General features: G+C 40.2%; 1 protein-coding gene across 8 annotated transcripts in view; it reads right to left on the bottom strand.

The window, feature by feature from the left end:
* DCLK2 (doublecortin like kinase 2) overlaps window positions 1-22,872 on the bottom strand; it is a 136,875-nt gene that overhangs the window by 20,446 nt on the left and 93,557 nt on the right. For 5 of the 8 annotated variants that reach the window (XR_006888048.1, XR_006888047.1, XM_046657492.1 and 2 more), the window contains 5 exons: window positions 10,908-10,983; window positions 9,988-10,096; window positions 8,291-8,348; window positions 882-1,001; window positions 504-650 (listed from right to left, as the gene is read on the bottom strand). Coding sequence is in view for 5 of the 8 variants with exons in the window: in XM_046657492.1 (XP_046513448.1) it covers window positions 504-650; window positions 882-1,001; window positions 8,291-8,348; window positions 9,988-10,096; window positions 10,908-10,983 (510 nt within the window). In the remaining 3 variants the exon portion in view is untranslated. The remainder of the gene's footprint in view (window positions 1-503; window positions 651-881; window positions 1,002-8,290; window positions 8,349-9,987; window positions 10,097-10,907; window positions 10,984-22,872) is intronic. The other 3 variants (XR_006888049.1, XM_046657493.1, XM_046657495.1) reach the window with 1 other exon arrangement.

Genomic DNA, 22,872 nt, shown 5'->3' with positions numbered 1-22,872 from the left:
TTGCTATGATGCTGAAAGCTATGTCATTGATATTTCAAATATCAGCCGGGTCACCCATGTGGACAAGTTTCTATAGAGCTTCCAGACTAAGACTAGGAAGAGGACCTGGCCACCTAGTTCCAAAAAAAAAAAAAAAAATTGACCATGAAAACCCTCTGAATTGCAGTGGAGCATCATCTGATAGTGTGCTAGAAGGTGAGAGGATGGCGCAAAAAAACCAGGCAGGGTTCCACTCTATCGTACACAGCGTCACTAGGAGTTGGAATCGACTCAAAAGCACTAACAACAACAACAAAATAAATGCAGAAATTCAGATGAATTAAAAAATCCATTAATATTTTATGGCCATGGATTTGAGTCATGCTGATTTTCTAACTTTAAATTCTCTCAGCCTGTATTGCAGGATTGGCGTAGACTCTAAAATGTCATTGTTTGCGTATAATCATGATCATTTTAAAGGAAGAGAGGCATGAGTTGGAGCAGGAAAAGCAGAGATGACATACCAAGAGGTTCTCTGGCTTGATGTCTCTGTGCACAATGCTGAGGCCATGGAGATACCTGAGGGCATTGGCCAGGTTGTACACCATGGCGCTGCCGTCTCTCTCAGTGTACTTGGTGGAAGAGGTAATTGCATCAAAGAGATCTCCCCCCTAAAGGACACATAAAAGAACATATCAAAACATCAACAGTGACAATCCTGTGAAGGTAATAAAGAAGGTTCATTGCCCTACAGTAGATGAAAAAATGACACAAGTGCCAGTAAAATTGATGATTATAAATAATGAAAGTTTCAAGGGAGCAAAACACTTTTCCGATTAGGTCCTTCTAGAATATGGGAAGTCTTAGGATTTAGCACCACTGAAATCTCTCCATCCTCTTACTTTGACCAATTCCATCACCAGAAAGAGCTCAGTAGCTGTTTCCATCTCCTCAACCAGCATGATGATATTTGGATGTTTCACTCGGCGCAGTATTGACACTTCATTCTCAATCAGGTGCTCCTGTCAAACAAAGGGTTTAGAGAGAGGGATCAGAAACCATAGAACCCTCTGCTTTATCCCTATGTTCTGGAGGACAAGACAGTCTGTAAATCTGATGCCAAAAGAAGCATCTCCCTTGGCACAGAGACAAACCAAACCCTAACCTAGTTGGTTTCCATAGGGACAGGACAAGTCAGTGTAACATTTCATTGTCACTAACAAAAAGAAATAGATATCCCTCAAAAGTGCTCAGTGGCACCACCCTGGCAATATAAAAACATACTGCCTTCTTGTCTCTTCATTACTTCCAACACCTTTTAAGAGGTTTGATGCTAGGAAAGCGTGGGCACACGGCACTGTGCTTTGTAACTCAGCTGGAACCACTTTTTAATTTCAGTATATACTCAGAAATAAAGACTAGGCATACAAGAAAATGTGGCATGCAACTTGGGCATTAAAATTTTTTTTTATTTTTAAACTATTCCTAATATGAATTTGAATTTAATGTTGAAATTCATGAAAAATAAACTTTGTTCCTCTATGACTAGGAATGAAATAACTCACTAGAAGGATGTTCCTTATCTTTTTGTATTTCAGAAGTCAGGAAACATACAGTACCATGGGAACCACTGTTCTCATTTTAACTCTAATCACTTCTCCTCTGAAAACACCAGCTGATTACCGGCCCCGGCGAGTCATGCAGTTGGGATCCGCACCGCAGGGAAATGTTTACGCACAGCATCAAGGAATTATTCTTAACACACCACCCATGAATCACGAACAACTACTGCTCTGTTTTAGTCTGAGACATGAAAACCTCTCAGTAATGTCACATTTGTTGATCCTCATTAACTAGAATAATGAATTATTTTGAATTTAAGGCACGCTCTGTAAAATTAACTAACTGCCCACGGATACATTCTAGGTATTCAAATATAGCTTTTGTATAAAACCTTATAAGAGATATCATTTGCTACCTAAAAACACATATATGTATATATCCATATATATATATATGCGTGTGTGTATATCTCCCATATTGTCCCTTTTGCCTTTGCCATCATGAATCTCAGAACTAAACTTAGCACTCCACTGCAGCAGTAAGATTATCTTATCTCTAGTTCGAGACTCCATTTATGGTTCCTCTCTTATCTTTATGCATCCATGTGTACGTGTATTTTTACCCTAAGTCACCTCAAATACTTTCTGACAATAGATGAAGTATATATTATAACAAATGAATAAATAACATCCAGAGAAAATCTGTTGTAAGCTCCTGCACATGACAGGCCATGTTTCTTGAGCACCGAATACACTGTGCTTGTCCAAGTAGTCACTTGATAATTACATTGGCAAATAGTGCGAATGCTAAACAGAAGGGAAAGAAAAGAACCAACATTTACCACACATCTAGTCAGTATTTGTCAGTCTCTGTGCAAAGTACTTGTGTAATGTGTTAATACTTTATTCTTAGAACAGTGCTTTGAGGGGGAATGCAAACCTAGATTTCTGACACCCAAGCCCACATTTTGTGTCCTATACAACATCATCACAGAGCAGCAGCACAAAGCAGCAGATAGCGCTCTGAGCCCTCCCAGGGGAAGCAGGTGCACAGCCAGCCCCTTGTGGTCACAGAGACAAACACTCCACATTTGTATTCTTATTTCGAAGGCTTTGAATCATCTGTACCAAGCTTGTCCTTACTCACACTAACAAGCAGAGTTTGATGTACTTTTGTGAAGGTGTAAAGGCGAGCAAATTATTTCTATGTGAAGCCACGACGACGGCAGTTATCACTACTGCAGTAAAATAAGCATTTTATTTTGTAGCTAAATGGATCTATCACTTCAGCTCTCTTCCTCCTCCCCATTGCCTCCTAAGTTGGAAGAGTCTATAAATTTGCCTCTACTCTGGGGCTCTGTTTGTGATACTAATTTAGAGGACATGATCCTCACCACCAGTACCCTTAGAACTCTCAGATTGGAGTTAAAATAAGACGTCTACCAACCAAGGAGACTACAACTTCGAAAAGTCACCTTTTTCAATAAAAGGCACAACAGAAAGTCTTCGGGAATGCATTGTGGGACTTCCTTCAGGACCACCCCCAGTGTTACATTTCAAATACTGAGCGAGGAGTGCAGCAACATTTTCTCCATCATCATTTATTATTTCAACTTACTGTATTCTACTTGACAATGGCTAGAATTCTACGCACATAGTGAGTGTTTTTGTTGGGATGTGAGCTGTTAGCCTTTGTTCCCCAACCTCCGACTATGCCTGTAAACTATGAAGGAACAATCCACTATTGAAACTAATCATCATCAGAAGCAAAACAAAAGTAGCGCATAAAAATCTCTACAAATGTTATCCCTATTTCTTATGCAACTCATATGTAATCCTTGTTTCTAATAGGTAAAAATACTCTCAGATTACATTTTCCAGGAAAATATTTCTAAATACAATATGCACATCACTTTTGTCTTGAACCACAGTGAACTTACATCAATCATCTACCATTATTTATGTTAAGTGATTCACGATTCTAACTCCAAATAATTTACATATGAATCATTCCATGGTGGTGTTCCATGGCTCTGTAGGAGAGTAAATGACAAAGAAAACTGCTAACTTGGCAAAGGATACAGCCTTATCTTTGGCCATAGTGGTTTCTAAATGCACAAAAAAGAGAGAGAAATGGATTAGAGAATAAACAACTCTCCCAAACCAAACTAAACATCTTGTCTCCACCCTTCCCAGCCCTGCAAAAAAGTCCTCTGTCTCAGTACATTCAGTGAGACATGAACCTCGCTGCCCAAAGCAGACGGGGATTCCCCCACCTCCACCTTCCCTCATCCTCCAGTACAGTCGATCAGTCACCAATGCCTCTGATCCACCCATTCACTCCTACCCCTATGGTCAGTCTCTCATCTAGACCACTAGGCATTTGCACAGGTAGTTTTCTCTGTCTGGAATGAACTTTTCCCACTTCTTGGTGCACTCTTCTGCATTCCTCAAGACCAGATTAGATCTCACCTCCTCTAAACAGCCTCCCCTGCTCAACCACGGCTGGGTTAGGCACCTCTCTTATTTGCTCTCAATGCCCCCTGTGCTTACTCCAATCACAGCTCTCACTCTGCTGTCATGGAGGTTTTTGTTTACCTTCCTCTCCAGCGACTAGCACAGTTAGTTCTGAAGTGCACAAGTGAATGAATAAACACATCATGTATTGCGCTTGGTCAGTATCTATATTGCTTAGTGAGTATTGCTGAGGATAATTCAGTAAGAGAGAGAAGATGCTCAAATGACTATCTGTGATTTCTGTGGTAGATATCTCAAATTCCAATCTCTGGAACTTGTAAATATTACCTTATTTGGAAAAGGGGTCTTTGCAGATGTGACTAAGGATTTTGCAATGAAGAGAGAACTCTGGATTATCCAGGTGCCATCATAATTGTCCTCATAAGATAGAGGCAGAGGGAGATTTCAGAGACAGAAACAGAAAAATAAACACACAGAAACGAAAGCGATGCAAAGATGGAGGCAGAGATTGGAGTGATGTGGCCACAAGCCAAGGAATACCAGAAGCCACCAGAAGCTATTTAGAGTCAAGGAACAGATTCTCCCCGACAGCCTCCAGAGCGAGGGTGGATTTCAGACTTCTGGCCTCCAGAACTGTGAGAGAATAAATTACTGTTGCTGTAAGCCCCCCAAGTCTGTGGTTATCCCAACAGCCTCAGGAAACTAATACAACATACATTTGGATTGACGCCTTGCCTGGGCCTATAACGCGTAGATAATGAACGCAAAGCTGGGAAGAGAAGAAAGGATCACTTCTAAGCACCATAAGAGAAAGTTCAGAGATTCGTACACTAGGAATTCAATAAATATTTACTTAGAATGAATATTACTTAGAATATTAGACATGGAAGAACTCTTAAGTTTACAAACACCATAGCCTTCTCAACAGCCTCCATAAATCTGGCCCCAAGGCAGATGCTGCAATAATCTCCTACTTAGAAGAACCCAAAATGCTTTCCGTCCTTTGGGCCTTTGCTCAGACTGTGCTGGCCACCTGGAAGCCTTGTCTTTCATTGCTGCCTACTGAAATCCAAACCACTGCTCGAGGTCCAGCTCAAATGCTTCTTGCTCTGTAGTGTCTTCACTAATCACCTACTTCCCTCTCGTATGCTTCCTCCAAACTCCCACAACGCTCTGCAGAACTGATATTAATTTATATGTTAAACTACCCTATTCCTAGCACAGTATCTTGCACATGTATCAAACTTTAGGTAAATGAGTAAATTAATCTAATAATGCTCATGTATATTACAAAAAAGCAAACAGAAGGCCAGAAAGGTTAAGAATTTTTTCCCAGGTTCTTCTATTACATGAACAAATGAATAAACTGAACCTGGAGAGGGAGTGGAGTAGATTGGCCAATGTACAGGCTGGGTAACCAACTAGCCCAAAGTTCCAATCACTGCTCTGCCTCTGTGTGGCTTTTGAGAAGCTACTTGATTTGAATCTCTGTAAAACTAGTACATCTGTTTTACAACTCATTAAAGGTAATGTGCAAAGTTCCTGCATGTCCAAGCACAGATAGATAATACATTTTAATAAATAGCAGACATCTTCAGCATTATTAACTTTCTGTGTACAACCCACAAAGCACAGGCGACCGACAATATCCCAGAATAGTGGCCGAATGCTTTCCCTGCTAGTTTGTTTTAAAAGACAAATTCTATCCCATTTTTTTCTAAAAATAAAATTTAATGGGAAAATCAACTAATTTGGGACAAATCAAGCTTTAAAATTATTATTTTATATAGTCAATGTGGAAATAGTTGTTCAAATAAGCAAAATGTAAGGATGGAAATAAATATATGGTCATTAATTATAAAAACAAAATGACATTCAATAACAAGGAAAAACAAGATCCAAATGTTTGATCTAGTAATTTGCCTCAACATTTAGTACACCAGACTGAATTTTTTTCCATATAAAGATCTTTTTTTCAACTACTGAGACACCTGACTAAATTTTAATCAGCTAGGGCCGGCCTGGTGGCACAGAGGTTAAGTTCACACGTTGGGCTTTGGCGGCCCGGGGTTCACTGGTTCACATCCTGGGTGCAGACCTATGCATCACTGATCAAGCCATGCTGTTGGCAGTCACCCCACGTAAAAAGTAGAGGAAGATGGGCATGGATGCTAGCTCAGGGCCAGTCTTCCTTAGCAAAAAAGAGGAGTGTTGGTGGCAGATGTTAGCTCAGGGCTAATCTTCCTCAAAAAAAAAAAAAATTTAATCAAGTAAACAATATCCCTACCACAGCAATTTTTTTTAATTTTTTGAAAAAACACTTTAATACTGTTGTTTAGAACTTGGCTCCCAAAATTACGACAGATTCTGCTTAAATCACCCAATATCAGACAAAGCAAAACTTACTGATATATGGGGGAAAGGCTTTGCAGTAGAAAAATTTAATAATATTGATAGAACAAAAAGCAAAAGCACATAGAATTATTTAAAGAAAATTAAATTTAGAAAAACCTTATTTATTCAAAGAAAAAGGGGGCATTTTGCACAGTCTCTGCTTCGTTAGTTGTCACAATGTGGTAAAAAAAGTATATGACAAATTTGCCTCTTGGATTTTCCATTCCACGGCTCTGAGAAGATTTTTCTAAAACTTTGCCATAATAAAATTATTTTGTTTTCTGTTAAAAATATATAACTTTGTAAATGTCCAATGAAGACTAGTTTAGGGGTTCCATAAATATAAAATCACCACTATCACATCAAATCCTAATTATAAATTCTGAATTCCTCTTGCATATTAATAATGTTAACATTTAACGTGTTAAATTCTTATTATATACTGATACTTTTCTACATGTTTTCCATGCCTTAATACAACTAACCCTCAGAATAACCTTATGTCTTAGATATTATTAATAACCACATTTTAGAGGGAGAAAGAGTGGCACCGAGTGGTTAAGAAATTTTCCCAAGGTCACACAGCAAAAAGAAGCAGAGCCAGGACTAAACTTTATACAATCTGGCAGTAGAGCAACATCGTTCAACAGAAACGTAACGTGACCCACACATGTAAATCTAAATTTTCTAACAGCCACAATAAAAAATGTAAAAAGCAGCAGGTAAAATTAATAGCGTAACTTATTGAACCCAACGTATACACAATATTATCATTTCAACATGCAATCAAATACAAAAGATATTAATGAGGTACCTTACATTCTTTTTTCAGTACTAAGTCTTCAAAAATCTGTTGTGCATTTTACACTTACAGTACATTTCAATTCAGACTAGCCACACTTCAAGTGCGCATTAGCCACACGTGGTTCGCAGCTCCTGTGTCGGACAGCGGGTTCTACAGCCTGCTCTCTTAACTGCTCTGCTCCCAGAAAGGAATCTAAAAAGGTCTCTGTCATCACTGTTACAGAATATCTACCTTTTCAAACAGTCAACATATCAGTACTCTAGCAGCATTTCATCATTTGATCTTTCTCCAGCCCCGGCCTGAGAGTGGGACAGAAGAAGAAAATTCATCTTGTTGGGGAGAAATTCTTCATGCATCAGCTTCTGTTACAAGGATATTTATATAGCAAAGACCCTGGGAACATAGAGATAGGGTCTTCCTCAGGGAAAGAGGGCAGATTTGTTTCCTGATCATGATAATAAAAATAATGTTCTCCTCTGGGGCAAAGGTCAACAGATTTGCTAGCAGCCCCCTAATAAGATCAGGGTTTACTAAGCTTGGGGAGCCTCAGCTGTGACACAAACCCATGGTGTGGACAGCAACCCGCAAGCCTCTGCATCGCTTCTGTGGGACTTGGAAGTCAAGGGGGACCAATGCAAACACGGAGCTCAAGCTACTTGCTGTGCCATAAATGATAAAGTCTTTTGTCTCTGACCCAGGAATCTTGTGTCTTCTGCCAGCATCTATAAAGCTGGAAGGCTAACTAGTTAGTTTGAAAGTAGGATACAGTGTCAGACTCCTCACAGTTCTTGACACATCTTTTGAGTGCTGCTGGTTTTGAAATAGGTATCTCCCTGAGAAGAGAACTTATATTTTCTATAGCTTGGACCAAGATCAACTCAATTTATGGTTTAGGATTAAAGTTTTTCAAAAATGGCAGGGAAAAAAAAAACTAGTTAGTGTTTCCCCCATTATTATCAGTGGTCTATTCCCATTATGGTCTTGTCAAATCCCTATTTAAACTCCTTCTCCACAGTAAACATCTCACCAAGTTTTTTCAGTTTCTTTTACAAAGCAGTTATGTATACTGTACCTTTCCACAACATTTGGCTTTGTCTATAATCTTTAGGGCAAACTCCTTTCCAGTGGACCTATGGAATAATCAGAAGAAGGCCATTTAAAGACATAAATCAAAGACACCATCAATCCTGATTTCCTCTACAGCACAGACTCAGGGAGGAAAGAGTGGGTTCCTGCTCTGTACAGCAGAGACAATGCTGAGTGGAGTCAGGGAGACAGGTACCCAAAAAAGAAAAAACAATTCAAAGGCTCACTGTCAATCTCCTTTTATAAATATCAATAATTATAACATTATTAAATATCTCACATATCAAAAGTACTTAAAATCTGTTGTATCAGAGATGGACAAGAAACTGTTTTTCCATACTTAAATCTCAAAAGAGTTCTCTTAGGAGGCAGAATAAAATCAAGAAAAATGAATCAAAGTAACTAAAAAGTTTCTATTATCAATATATATCTTTACATTAATCCATTAGTCACTAATTAGTCCATTATTCAAAACTGAAAAGTCCCTAGATTTCCAATATCTATTTCTCAGCCAAGACTTCATCTGGTGCCATGTTATCCATACCTTTAAATGCCCATATCTGCTGGCAGAGAGATCATCTACTTGGACACAAGAATCTTGATGTTACTTAACTTTGAACCATCTTTAACATAATTTAACCTGAACGTGCCAAAAAAATATCTTTTAGCATAGGAAAACAGTTCATCAGGGAATAGGACAGTATTCCTGGAATGTATTAGTTCTCTCAAGTTCAGCTGCTTCTGCCATGAGGTCAGAGTACACTCTGATGAGGCCTACCTTGGAAGAATAACTTTTATTTAAATTGCTTTCCCGTGGCATAAACCAAACCCTGCCTCAGATTTCCAACAAGTCCTTAGAAGTCATAGTTTAGATGCTCAATTACCTGAGTGGCAATTTGTGCACCAGAGCCAGGTAGAAGGGCTCAGAGGACAAGGAGTTACCTCGTGCCCCAATACAAGGACCACTAAAGCTTCACTGGAGATGCGGGAAATGGAAAAACTGTAGTTACCAGAACTTTCCAGAAAATTCCCCACAAACAATAAAACTCACCCCTTCGAACAGGGAGGATATCGGCCTAGAAAAACAAAGACTCTAATCTGAGTCTTTTCCAGTTTCAATATTGTTTACAAAAAGCCTAGAACTTAAAAGAATGGATTTTTTACCATTGAGGATATTAAACAAAATAAAGCTGAAGAAGCAAAAACATAATTTTCATACAGGCAAAATTGGGCTGATTCTGATCTTAAATAGAGCCAGAAGTCATGTATCCTAACTACTAGTATATGCAATTAAATATTAACTTAGAGGGCTACCATGGGCATTAAATGAGTTAACACAAGCACAGCACTGAGAACAGTGCCTGGCACAGGTAAGCACTATCGGAGATTTCTTTTTAATGAGTCTTCTTCTTTCCCATTCCTCTCTGCTTCATGGATGAGACCTGAAATATCTCTCGGCCCAAATGCATACAAAGCAGGTTTATACTCTTTGTGTATGTATATATTTTTCCCTATCAAATTGTCTGTGGGCATGAAAAACAGCTGGTCCCAAAGGCAGACTCTTTCAGGAAGGGGGAAAAAGAGACTTCCCTGGAAGGCCTTTTGTTTATTCAGATAAGAATAAACTCCAAGGGAGAAATGGACGCATAGGTGAACAAATAATTAAACTCACTATCCACTCACCTGTCCATGCACTCTTTGACTACGGCAAAATTGCCATCACCAATAACCTTCCCAATTTTGTATTTCTCAAGAAGAGTTGATGATTCAGAGCACCTGTTTCCATTCACACCTGCAAAAAAGGATAAATGCAAAGTCTAAGGAACACGTCAGCATTTCATCTGGATGCCTACATAACTGTAAAACAATAAATTGCAATGCATTTATTTCTAAATCTATGGTGAAACTAAAGAGAATCTCTGAGCATATCTTCTGAATAGAACATCTGAATCACCAGTTTCCTTTTGACCTTGTTGGTTGGAATCAGAAACCCACATAATCAATATACCTAACAAATCTCTGAAATATCAGCTGAAAGAGGTAAAAGGAAGTCTAACGTTGTAAATTTTTTTGTCAACTTTTGAGATGCTGATGGGGATTTAATGTTAGAAATTTTCTCAAGACTTTTTCTCAGGGTTTTCTAATAAAGAAAATTCTAGCCAGCTAGGATGCCATGTTAAGGCTAATTCTCAGCTCAACGTCTTCTCAAAAAGGAGAACCAGGAGGAGGAAGTGGTAAAGTTCAACTACTTTTCACAATGTATTCCCAGTACCCAGCACACAGCACACATCAAATAAAGAAACATGCTTTTGTTAACTACTTGAGAGAAAAGAAAGTCTACATTTAGGAACTGTGAGCAGATTGCCATTAAGGAAGAATAAAAGAAGCCCAAGTCTAAAACTTAAAATTAGGATAGCTTAATTAACAACAAGGAGATTTTATATACCTTGAAGTGACTCCCACCCACTAAGGCTAAACAGACTAATTGGTGACATGATCACATCCCTGTTCAGAAAGATCATAATTTAGCACAAGTGGTTTTGGGTGGCCAAGTTCACATGGATGACTTCCTTTGTAAAAGTAATCATCAGATGGAGGACTACCTTCAGGACTCATGCAACGATCAAGTTCAGGTCCACCATTTACATTGGAAGAAGATCTGCCCTGTGCAGAAATCTGCTGAAAGAGGAGAGTGACCATTATTTATCAGGACAAATTTACACATCTTTAGCTAGCTAATCCTTAGATAACAGAAAAGAAAATGCTTACATAACATAAAAATGTAATGATACAGAAGGAGGGGAAGCATTCCCTTTCTTCTGGTCTCACCTCTCTCCCTATACACATCACATTAAGGTATTTCTTCCTTAGATACAATATTTGCAACTCAGATTAGATATCAGGAAATTGACAGTGTGTTACTCTCTTTGATACTGTGTTACTTTTGACCTCAATGAAACAAAGTAAAGGAGACTTTCACAGCATCATAGCTGAACAAGGTACTTATTAGTGGCAAAATAAGGCTTAGAAGTACAGATAATTTCAAGAAACGTCAGCACTGAGTCTCCAGATCCCACAGCCAACCCTGTGGCTGACTTCAGGAGGTCCCTGCCAGGGTGAAGCCCTTCTCAGAACTGCAGTCCCACGCCCAGGACTGCATCGCCTTCGACATCTTCCTGGATTCCAGATCCCGAGTGCCCCCTGACCCAACCCTCTTCTTTACTGACCCCCAGAAAGCAGGAATTCCTCTTACGCACTCTAAGAATTTTTACTACCAGCAACCAGAGGGAAATGAAAGATAAAACTAAAAGGCAGGTTCCAATTCAACAAAGCTGAAGTTCTCAGCCTAACACAAAAATATCCCTAGTTCTTAGGTGAATTGAAAAACCCATATTATGAATATTATTCATATTGTTATTATTCCACAGGTTTAGGGAACTTTTTCTTAATCCCTAAGGGCTCTTAGGCTTTTGAACTCAAACTTTTCTCTCTGATCTTTAATTTTCTATTTTTTAAATGTTTTTATTATTCCTTTCAGGAGCTTACAAGGTCAAAGGACTTACCACATATTGAAAAGCACCTTTGACAATTTTTGTACTAGCGTGCTTACACATTTGCTTCTATGCTTAAGCTATCCTGGTAGCTCCAGCCTCATAATGCTGTGCCTTATTCATTACTGCATCCCCCATATGCAGCACAGCACTGGAACACACAGTACTCAATTCACGCTTGATAAATGAAAGCATAGATGACACAGGTCCAGGGCAGGAAACAGCCCTTCCCGGAGTGCCCACAAGTTGGAGACACTGAGTCCACTCTCTTCCTGTGGGTGAAATGGAGAACCTCACAGATGCTGAGTTTGGTTCAAAACCCAGGAAAGCCGAATACTTATAAACATTCCTTCAGAGAGAATCATCCAGAAGTTCTTCTGGAATAAAATATGAGCTTCAAGAATAAAAAGCCATGTAAAAATTGGGCTGTTTTCTCAGATCCCATGTAACCACCGCTCGTGTGGACAGTGAAACCATCAGCAGTGTGTCCTGTTAGGAAACCCAACGCCAGGGAAAAGCAGGGCTGAGATGCCCTGAATCAGCTCCTGTCCTGAATGGCAAACAGCCTTCTCATAAGTTTTTGTCTCCTTCCCTCAGACAGGGCGAGTAGCTGTGTGGGACTACGGGTGCGTGTGTGGGTCCCTCTCTGGCCACCCTTCACCTGATGGAAATGCTGCATTAGGCTAAACACCTGGCCCTTCGGAATCATTTTGCTTCCTCATAATACAAGGTGGACAATCAAAGCTTTTCAAAATTTAGCATTTTCATTTGTTTCATCATTTTATTCTTTTGTCACTGAAATCGAAGCCAACTCCAAAATCAGTAGAATTCTATTCTAGACTGTTTAAAACCAAGGCCCAGAGAGGGGCTTAAGGGTAAGTCGAAAAGAAAACCGCAACACTCTCTACTCTGTTCCGTTTCCATAGCTACCACCCAGGCCCGGTCCTCCTTAGGCTGCTCTCCTCGCACCTCATCAGAGGCTTCCTTAGTTACTCTCAGTCTCGCCCACCCCACTCATCACTGCCAGAGAAACTTTTCCTAAGGATAGCTCTGATATCAACCCTAGGATCTAAAAACTTTAGTGGGTCTTCGTGACCAATAGGATAACCCCAAAATCTCAGCACGACATTCAGACCATGATTTGTCCTACCTAGCTACCTGCCCATTTTGTTTCCCACCACTTTTTTTCATGCATTTTATAGTTATATTGACTCAACTTTTTTCAAAGTTGTTTAAACTTTGCAAGTCAATTTTCTTTTTGTTTTTTTCCAAGTCAATTTTCTGCTCTGAAAATAGGGAGCAGCATCTAGCTCGAAGGTTTGCTAGAGAATTAAAATTAGCTCATACATGTAAAATCATTTAGCACAGTCACTGACAGGTAACACTAACTCAATAACAGTTATTAGCATCCTTCCTTAAAACATCTAGCACAGAGCCTTGAAACGAGTGACTGGGAAACGTTTTGGAATTGTTCAATGTACAATGGCTCTAAGAGATCTTTTGCTAAATAATTCATTCCAAGTCTATTTCTCTTCTAATCCAACCTTCCTAGACTGAAAATTGTCAGTCCCGGAAATAAGAGATCCAAATTAAATTCATATCAGCAAATTCTCATGGAAGAAAGATAACAAGAATGTCATTTTTTGGAAAGTTATATCTCAAAAGACAAATGGAAAGATCCCTTTTGATCACTGCTTGCCCCTAGATTACAGAGATAGGGGAAGTGGACTGTCAATGCCTGAGTGACAGTGGGCAGTGATCAGCTTACTTGTATGTCTAAATCTCACAGCCCAGAATGAGGCAGCCCCACACTCTCAGGCCACAGCTGGCTAGTCAGGCTACAGCTGGCTAGTCAGGCTTGGGCACTGGCCAGGAACCACCTCCCCTCCCAACACTCATTGCCTAGGGAAAGTGTGCAGTGCAGGCCCCACATCTGCTGCTGAGGTCCTAAGACCTGCCTTGTCCCCACCCTCCCCAGGCGTGCCTGCTTGGCTTTCTTGGAATCAGATAACATTCTTCTAACAAGTCCCTTTCTTGAGCTAATTTGAGTAAGTTTTAATTCACTGCAAGCTGATGTGTTCCATCTGAATCAAGGGCTCTAAGAAGGAAGTCTCAGAGGGGGCTAAAACACAGGCATTTTTACCTCCTTGTACATTTTCACATGGATGGGTGACTCCCCCGAGTGTTTATTAATTGAGTTCCTGTGAACCAGCATAACTCCCCAATGTTTATTTTGATTAAACCCCCACTCCCACCTATCCTGATTCCCTGTACTGTCCAGCAATTACAAGCCTGGTTTGTGTTGGAATTCAGAGGCAGCAAGGAGCAGGTAGGGGAAGCTGGTTCCCTGACAACGAAGAGAGAGCGGCAACTGAGCTGAAGCCTTGAGCCTCAGAGGAGGCAGCAGCTCGGGGAGAGGGTGAGGGCGTAGGGCACAGGGCCAAGTGAAGAGGTACCTTCACATGTACCTGACAAAGGTTTCACTAAATCACCAGGAAATGCAGCTTTCTTAGCAAACAATGATGGCAAGAAGAACATTTTTCAACTCTCGAATCAAATGATTTTTTTAAAGTGGTAAACCTTAAACACTAAAAAAAAAATTTAAAAACCTATATGGAGTTAACAGGAATGACTTATCTAATTATCCAAATATGTTCCCTTTTGAAAATAAAGCTTTCATGAAGAAAATGAAAACATGAAAAAATAAGGGGAATCATTGTATTATAGCACAACTGAATAGACAGGGTCATGATTAGACACAGGAATAATTTTCCTTTCCTGCCTCAGCAACAACCTGTGCTGGATTTTTAAAGGATAAAAAGATGAAGAGACACGGTCATTACCACCCAGAAGCTGACAATCTTATGAGGCAGCATATGTGTACACTTAAAACCCTTCTCAGAAACCTCTATATTCCAGGATATGCTTTCTAAGGTTCTGATGGTTACAAACGACTCTGAAGATGTGTGAGAGGGAGCCATTTTTTGCTGAGGCACGAATCTGTGCTTGTAATGCTTGAATCACACAGCTAGTCATTATGTTCACTTGACCTCCCAGTAATGAAACTTGGTGCTCCAAGGGTACAAGAAAAGCTGGGTATTCACAAGCTCTCTGGACAGATCCCTGGAAAATGTGAAGCGTCTACTGTGAAATATAAAGCAAAGCATCTCAGAGCCCTGACAGACAAAGAGCAATGAAAACATAGGATATAGCTATGACTCTGCAAAATTCTCATCATTTCCCAGGCACGATTTATGGATTTCCCTGTCCCTTGTAAGAGAATTACTCTCTTACTGAGTTGCTCCAGAGATTAAAATATGGCATTCCGGATTAGACCTGTCCCATTTCTATTGTCAAACTAACAATTTTTATCAATATCTTTTAAAATGCTAATGAGCATTCATGCTTCCATCAGCAACTAGGATGCTGAGACAGCACAAAGAAAGTGCCTAGATGCTGCAATGTTAGCGAGATCCTCCTCAATAAAACATAAATGGATGGCAACATCTGGACTCTTTCAAGATATCTTCCATAATTACTAACTGATTCAAAACGATGTGATTAGGTTTAGGGGTGGGGAGAAGAGGGGAACTATTTCCTGATGAGGTCCTGGTTGGTCAAGGAGGGAAGGTGACAGAAAACACTGCAGAGATATTGCTGACTACATTTTCTATGCATCGCCGCCCCACCTACCTACTTCTCTGGCAGGAGCTCCATTCTTATGAGGAAGCAAGGAAGGGAAATGTACAAGAATCTGCTTCTGCTAAGAACTTTAAAAAAAACACTTGAAAACAGAGCATATAAAGCTGTAAAGTGTTCTCAACTGCCAGCATCATTTAAAAAAGGCATTCACGGCTGATTAAGTACATACGGTGTACTCAATTATGGCTGATAATGAGTAACATTCCAGCTTTCTACATTTTTAGCCAGGGAGTTAAGTCAGAGCGTCCTACTTTAAATTTCCTTGATAAGTGAATTATTACAACTTCTACAAAACTTAAGATTTAAAGAGAAATGTTAAGTACTACTCTAAAAATGTGAAGTTTTGTTCAGAAATAGGCAATTCTCAAAAAAAGTAGCAGAAATGGCTATATCGATGCATTATAGCATATGACTATTGACTTTTGAGTATAATGCTGGACACTACTTCATTTTTATTTTTCATAACAGGAAGCACTTGAACAGGATCTAAGAGGTACTCTTGGGTAGAGAGCTGACTTTCCTGACGCATCTTGGAAAATGGCACTATGATTCAATTTTTAAGTGGCCTACTGCAGGGGTCAAAAATACTTTCTGCAAAGTGAAGAGAGTAATATTTTAGGCTTTGTGGGTCATATGATCTCTGTCACAACTAGTCAACTCTGCTGTTACAGCATGAAAGCAGCCACAGACCATACGTAAACAAATGAGCATGGCTGTGTTCCAATAAAACTTTATTTTTTTTCAAAGATTGGCACCTGAGCTAACGTCTATTGCCCATCTTCTTTTTTTTTTTCTTCTTCTCCCCAAAGTCCCTAATACATAGTTGCATATTCTAGTTGTAGGTCCTTCTGGCTCGGCTATGTGGGATGCGCTTCAGCATGGCTTGATGAGTGGTGCCATGTCAGCACCCAGGATCCAAACTGGCAAAACCCCAGGCCACCAAAGTGGAGTGAGCAAACTTAATCACTAGGCCATGGGGCCAGCCCCCTAACAAAACTTTATTTAGAGAAACAGACTATGGGCTGAATTTAGCCATCAGGCAAACTCCCAGTCTACAAGAACTTTCTTAGGAAAGCCTTTCTTCCAACACAATTCTTATACTTTTAAACTCTAGAACAGAATAACCCTCAGGGTACAGTTGTTGCAATAAAGCAGCTGTTCTCTGTCTCTGGCTGTATGTTAGAATCACCTGGGAAGATGTGAAAAATTCTGTTGCCAGGCTGCACCCCACATTAAAGAATTCCTGGAGATAGGGCCCAGGCATCAGTATTATTTTTTAAGCTCCACAGATGATCTAATGTGCAGCCAAGGTTGAGAACCTCTGTGAAGGAAGTCTCTAGCAGCAACTGTAATTAATTGTTCACTTACCTTATTGTTTAAGCTCTCTGTGTCGCTCACCTAAATATCTAACCACTGCAAGCCATCTACAGCCAAGCAACTTTCTCTTTGTGAGAAAAGGAAAGATGACACTCATTACAATTTACTGAATGTCTACTTTGTGTCAAGTCCTTAAATGAGTATTTTATATCTTATGAATTAGGTATTATCATCATCTCCACTGACCTCTGAAGAAACCAAAGTTAGAGAGGTTATATACTTTCTCAAAGACCACAGCAAATGTGCAGTCAGAATCTAAACCCAGGTCTGACTCCAGAGCCCAGGAGCTTGTTGGAGATTCTCACACTATCCCCTCCTCTAAGAAGACAAGGAGAGAAGTCTTGCAAGCCTACTAAATTCATCAAGAGATGCCACCAGATACCAGATTCACTGATCAAAATAGTCATTGTGGTATAGTTAGAACATGCTTTCAGATGACAGAACGATAGTCACGTTCCTGTAATTTAGTCAAATAATACACAAATTGATAAACAAATTCACATCCTTTCCTCACAGAGACCTTAAGAAAAATTCTTCCTTTAAAAAGACAACCTCTGAAATGTACTGAAGATTAAAAAAAAAAATGAATATACTAGATTTTTCTGTAAATAGATTTGCTTAATCATGTTTGTGGGTTTTTTTTCTTTTAATATCAGAAATGTCAATTCCATTAAGTAGAAGGAAAATTAGTATAAATTACTACAAATACTGAATTAGGAATATGTTTAAAAACAGAAAGCTTTATCACTTTCATATTGGATTTGTGATAATTTACTGTGAAATACTTCAGTATTAGTGATATGAGAAAAATTAATCTGAACCAGCACCTAGGGGTTGGTAACATACAAAGTATTCTCATCTGTAGCCATACCTTAGACTTGATTTCATCTGGCAAAATTAGTGGCACTTGAGATTTGTGATTGGTTAATAGTGGTGAACAGTCGCAAACAAAACCCACTGCCATGCATGTACAAGGTTTAAGACAGCAGCCAACTCCACAGTCTATGACAGGGGCTGTGTGGAACCTGATGACTTGTGCCTTTCTGTTCCTCTGAGTACCGCTGCCACCTCAGCTGACTACATGATCTGCCAAAACAAGCATGAAACAGCACATCCCTGTGAGTGAGCTGTTCAAGCCAAGTGTTGGCTTATCAGATTTCGAGCAACAGATAGGTGGTATGGCCATGTCTACCTGCTAAAAATGTCTGCATGCTTTCACTGTGAAGCATCACTGATTTCTAGGATGCCAGGATGGTGGGAGAGGTGCCTGTCTCTTCAGTTCCTACTATGGAGGCTACCACAGTTGGCCATGGCATGGGCCAGTTCACTACAACATCATCTACCACAGTGGCATGGGCCAGTTCACTACAACATCATCTAAGTCTTAACTCCATTCAGTTATCTCTAACATACTATCAAGAAGAATTTCTAACAACCTACTTTCATGAATGGGGGGGGGGGCATTTAAGATTAACACATGTGTTGTTTATATTCAAATACAGTTCCTGCAGTTGATCCTATTTATACCCTGATTTGCTTGACAAACCCCCTCATCCCCACAAAGGTGGGCTTCGGCCCAGTTGAGCCATTTACCCACCAAATGCCTCTATTTACTAAGCAACTACGATGTGAAAATCACTGTCCTCAAACAGAGTCTGAGATTCATTATAATGATTTATTTTGTTAGGGCACTGAAATCTTCAAAACTGCTTTGTCCCTCTTTTTGTTTCTGTTTCTGTCAACAGAATCAATTACGTTCAAAGATGAAATCACTGTCCAACATTTCTGGGGTAATAAAAAGAATATAAAAGGAGTCAGTCTTTTAGTACTGAAGATTATTAACTAGTTTTAAATACCAAAGAAGAGCCAAAGCTCCAGGGAAAAGCAAAAATGTCTAAGGTCAGCAGCTACTGTGGATTTACATTTCACAGCTTCGAAAAGAAGTTTTGAAGTTCAGAAGGTCAAAGAGTTACATTTTAGCTCTGCCAATCAGTATGAGATACTACCAGCCCTTTCATCACACTTCACAAATCTGGAAAATCTTTCACCACCAGCAGACCCAGGAGACATCATCAGATAAAATATCAGCACATCAGACAGTTTATAATCTCAAGATGTTGGATAATGTTCCAAATGTACTTTTTTCTTTCTTCTTTCAACCAACAAGAATGCTCACAGTAGACAGCCTCTGGGCATACACTTCAGCATCAAAATGTGAGACAGTTTATCCCTGTGTCCACAGATGTGCCCCTGACTCCAAAGCCTTAAGTTACTACAGCCTTGAAAGTCTTAAATTGGGACATGGATGATGAATTAAATTTCAGGGAAATGCTTTCTTCATCCATCTGGCAGCTGATGACACATTTAGTACTCTTTATTGCCTATCTGTCCCAAGGAAAATGCTGTGATTTAAGCACAGCAAATATTCCCGCAGGGAAAGTTATCAGCTAGATGGAAGGGACTCTGAGGAGCTTGGGCCAAGGAAACAGATCATGGGCTGAGGTCAAGGAGAAAATGGAGGATCAGGAAGAGGGGGATTAAGAGAAGAAAACATCAGTGGTGGTGAAATTCTAGGATTTGAAGGGGAGAGAAAAGAATGAGCAAGGAGTGATTTGGTCTGGAGAACAAAAGGACTGGAAGGAGAACAAAGCAATAAAATTGATGAGGAGAGAGACTTTTGAGGCTCTCAAAAAGGATAATGGACAGAAAGCTATTGAGCGAGCAGCCTAAGAAAAGACGTTTGAATGGTTGATAAAGAGATAAAAGCAGAGAGAAGAGGTGTGGTAGCCAGCCTCCAAAATGGTTCCCATGAGCCTCACCTCCTGATTTTCATGGCCCTGTGCAGTCACTTCCCATCCTGAACTGGGCTGACACATGTGACTACTAAGATATTACAGACATGATGGTGTCTGACTTCCAAGGTTAGGTCATAGAAAGGAGAGCTTCTGAATGACACTCTTTCTTTCAGATCACTTGCTCTGGGGAAACCCAGCTGCCATGTTCTAAGGATACTCAAGCCAACTTATGAAGAGGTCCACATGGTGAGGAACTGAGGTCTCCTGCCAAGAGCCAGCACCAATTTGCCACCAAGTGAGTGAGTCACCTTGGAGGGAGATCCCCCATTTCCAGTCAAGTCCTCAGGTGACTGGAGCCTGGTGTACATCTTGACTACAACTTCATCAAAGATCTTAAGCCAGAACCTTCCAGTTAAGCTGCTCCTAAATCCTTGACTCACAAGAACTGGGTAAGAAAATAAATTTTTACGGTTGTTTTAAGCTGCTGAATTTTTGGATAACTTGTTACTAATAGAAGTATCTATAGATTACTAATAGAGTTGAAGTATGTACAGAGGGCAGGAAAGCAGAGATAAAGGATCGAGTTGGGAAGGAAAATCATAATAGAGAGAAAAGCAGAGGAGGTAATGAAATTTGGAGTCTGACTTCTCTCACTTCTTCTTCCTTCTTCTACACTATTGCATGTCAATATTTTTGTAAGTAAAACTTCCCTCATGAAGTTCCCTCATGAAGTTTAGTGAAAACTAAACCTGGGAACCCCAAGGCTTACATAGGAAAGAGTCACGAAGCCATTCTAAGTGCTTTCTCTATATTTAATCAATTAACCTCAACCCTGTGCAGCAGGTCCTACTGATCCCCTTTTTACAAATAAGGGTGATGTGACTTGCCCAAGGTCACATAATGGCTAGTGAGCAGCCAGGCCAAGGATCAAACCCAGCCACTCTGGTTGCAGAGCTCATGCATTTAACCACTACAACACCATCTTGTGTCTGTCTCCAAAACGGAGCAGGCAGCTGAGCACAGAGGGAGCTCTGGGCTTCCTTCCTTTTTGAGGCTCTCTTTCTGTAACTGCACACTAGGAGGCAACCATTTCTGCCTTAATCCTCTGGCCTAAGTAGGCCAAAGATTCTTGTCCCAACTTGGCTCCCCTTAGCTTAACTGGAACAGATTGGAACATTCACAGAAAACTTTAATAATTAAGGAGGATAAAAGAAAAATAAATAAGAGTCCTGAGAAGCTACGCACCCTCCTGACACTGGCTTAGTGCAGCTTGGCATGAACTGCAAAGGCCTTTGGACTCCCCATGTGCCCGACTGTGATAGGTACCTGGCAGCACTGTGGTGGAGGCGGCTCATGTCCAGCCTACAGAAATGCCTTCTCCCCAGGGGACTATCACTATGAGTGCCTTGCCTTTTAGGAAGGCCAGATTCACATACAAAAAGTGAAGCCTAGTTCTAACACCTAGGGATCAGGTTCCAGGGAAGAGGCCCAATGAGGACCTGCCAAGTGGCCCTAGCAACTCATTTTATGAATTTTTGGTCTGATCGTGTTGTTTCCAATCATTGGTTTAACAGACTAGCCTTGCTTTCTCACTGTGTCCTTAGCGGCTAGTAATGGTTATGAGCATGGGCTCTGCTTTCAAATCCCAGCTATGTCACCATACTCACAATGTGACTTCCATCACAGGCCCACTATGTAACATCATCTCATATCCACGCCCCCTGGGTTTGCTGGGTCTGGACTACACTTTCTGTTTCCAGTCTATGCCAATCTCCACAATAGTCAGCACCATTGCTAGTTTCCAAAGAAAACCAATAACCCTAACTTACTGTGAACTTTGTCATTTTACTAAAGCTTTATGGGGTCAGGAAGAAGTGCTGGACACACAATATAGACCATTTCATTTGAAAAGAATTCCCATTAGATACCTGTTAGCAATCTCTTCCCCCAAGTCTCCCAGAAAGAGCTGTCAACAGTTCTCTATCTTTCCACCTCCCTTCATCCAACTTCTCTTCCACCTCAGAACTGCCTGTCCCTTTTCCCAACCCTCCCCTCCTGTTCCTTTCCTAATCTCTCAGCCCTTTTTTATTCAAAGCACTTGTGCATATCTAAATCCAGATACTCAGTAAGCAAACCATCCCCAGCATTCTCTCTCCTAAAAGACTGACATAGCACAGCTTTTCCAAGGGGTGCCTGTGTTACAGCCATTGAATCAGACTCACCAGTGATGGGGAAAAAGTCAGGGGTTAGACACAGAAACCCTAAAAGGGTCAGAGATCCAGATTGGCCACTGGCACCGCCAGTAAGTCACTTCACATCTTTGAACCTCAGTTTCTCCATCTATAAAATGAAAACTAAAAGATCTGAGACCACTCTCAGTTTTCACATTGTAGGTTTTAGGTAGCTAGGAAAACAAAAAAGTCATAATCGAGGTAGAACTCTCAGTTGTCCTGATGTCTTTCAGTCTTGGATTTAGAGAACCTTAATTACTTGGCTGCCACCATGTTTCTTACACTCTCATCTTGTAAAAATTCTTTATAACTTGAAGAAGGCTCTGCTTCCTCTCCCAGCTTTGGTCTAGCCCCTCAAAGAGCAGGATCTTTTATGAATGCATATGAACGGAGCAGAGCTGTCTGCCTCACAAGAGTATCATAGAGAAAACTATGAGTACTCTTGTGGGAAGTGGGCTGTTTCTGCATTTCTCACATCTTTTTCAGTGAGCAAACAAAAATGGTACTGACACACTGTGGTCAGAGATTTAACATTATATCATCACTCTATTTTCATTTTTAGTTATTTCAATGTTCCCATCAAAATACCAAAATGATTCCCAGAAACTGGCACAAAGGGTGGGGGGGGTAAATTGTGACAGAATATCAAATTCTGCTTATCTTTGACTTGACTTTGCTTAATTCCCTACTAAGTAAAATCCAGACAGTAAAAAAAACCATCTGTCCAAAGCTGTGTCCTGGCAGAGAGAGAGATGTGTTAACTCCTGCACATGCTGCCCTGGTTTGTGCTTGCTTGCTTGCACTGGTTTGGTTTGCTTGCTTTTGTCAATTCTCTGATTCTCTGGAAAAAGATTATCCACCCCCAAAGCCATTAAAGCATCTAACCAGGATAAATAGTGGTAAAGAGTTCCT

Source organism: Equus quagga, chromosome 3 (genome assembly GCF_021613505.1).
Source record: "Equus quagga isolate Etosha38 chromosome 3, UCLA_HA_Equagga_1.0, whole genome shotgun sequence".
NCBI classification, from domain to species: Eukaryota; Metazoa; Chordata; class Mammalia; order Perissodactyla; family Equidae; genus Equus; species Equus quagga.
The sequence above is the reverse complement of the archived record's forward strand: the minus strand, read 5'-3'. Positions and strand labels throughout refer to the sequence as shown.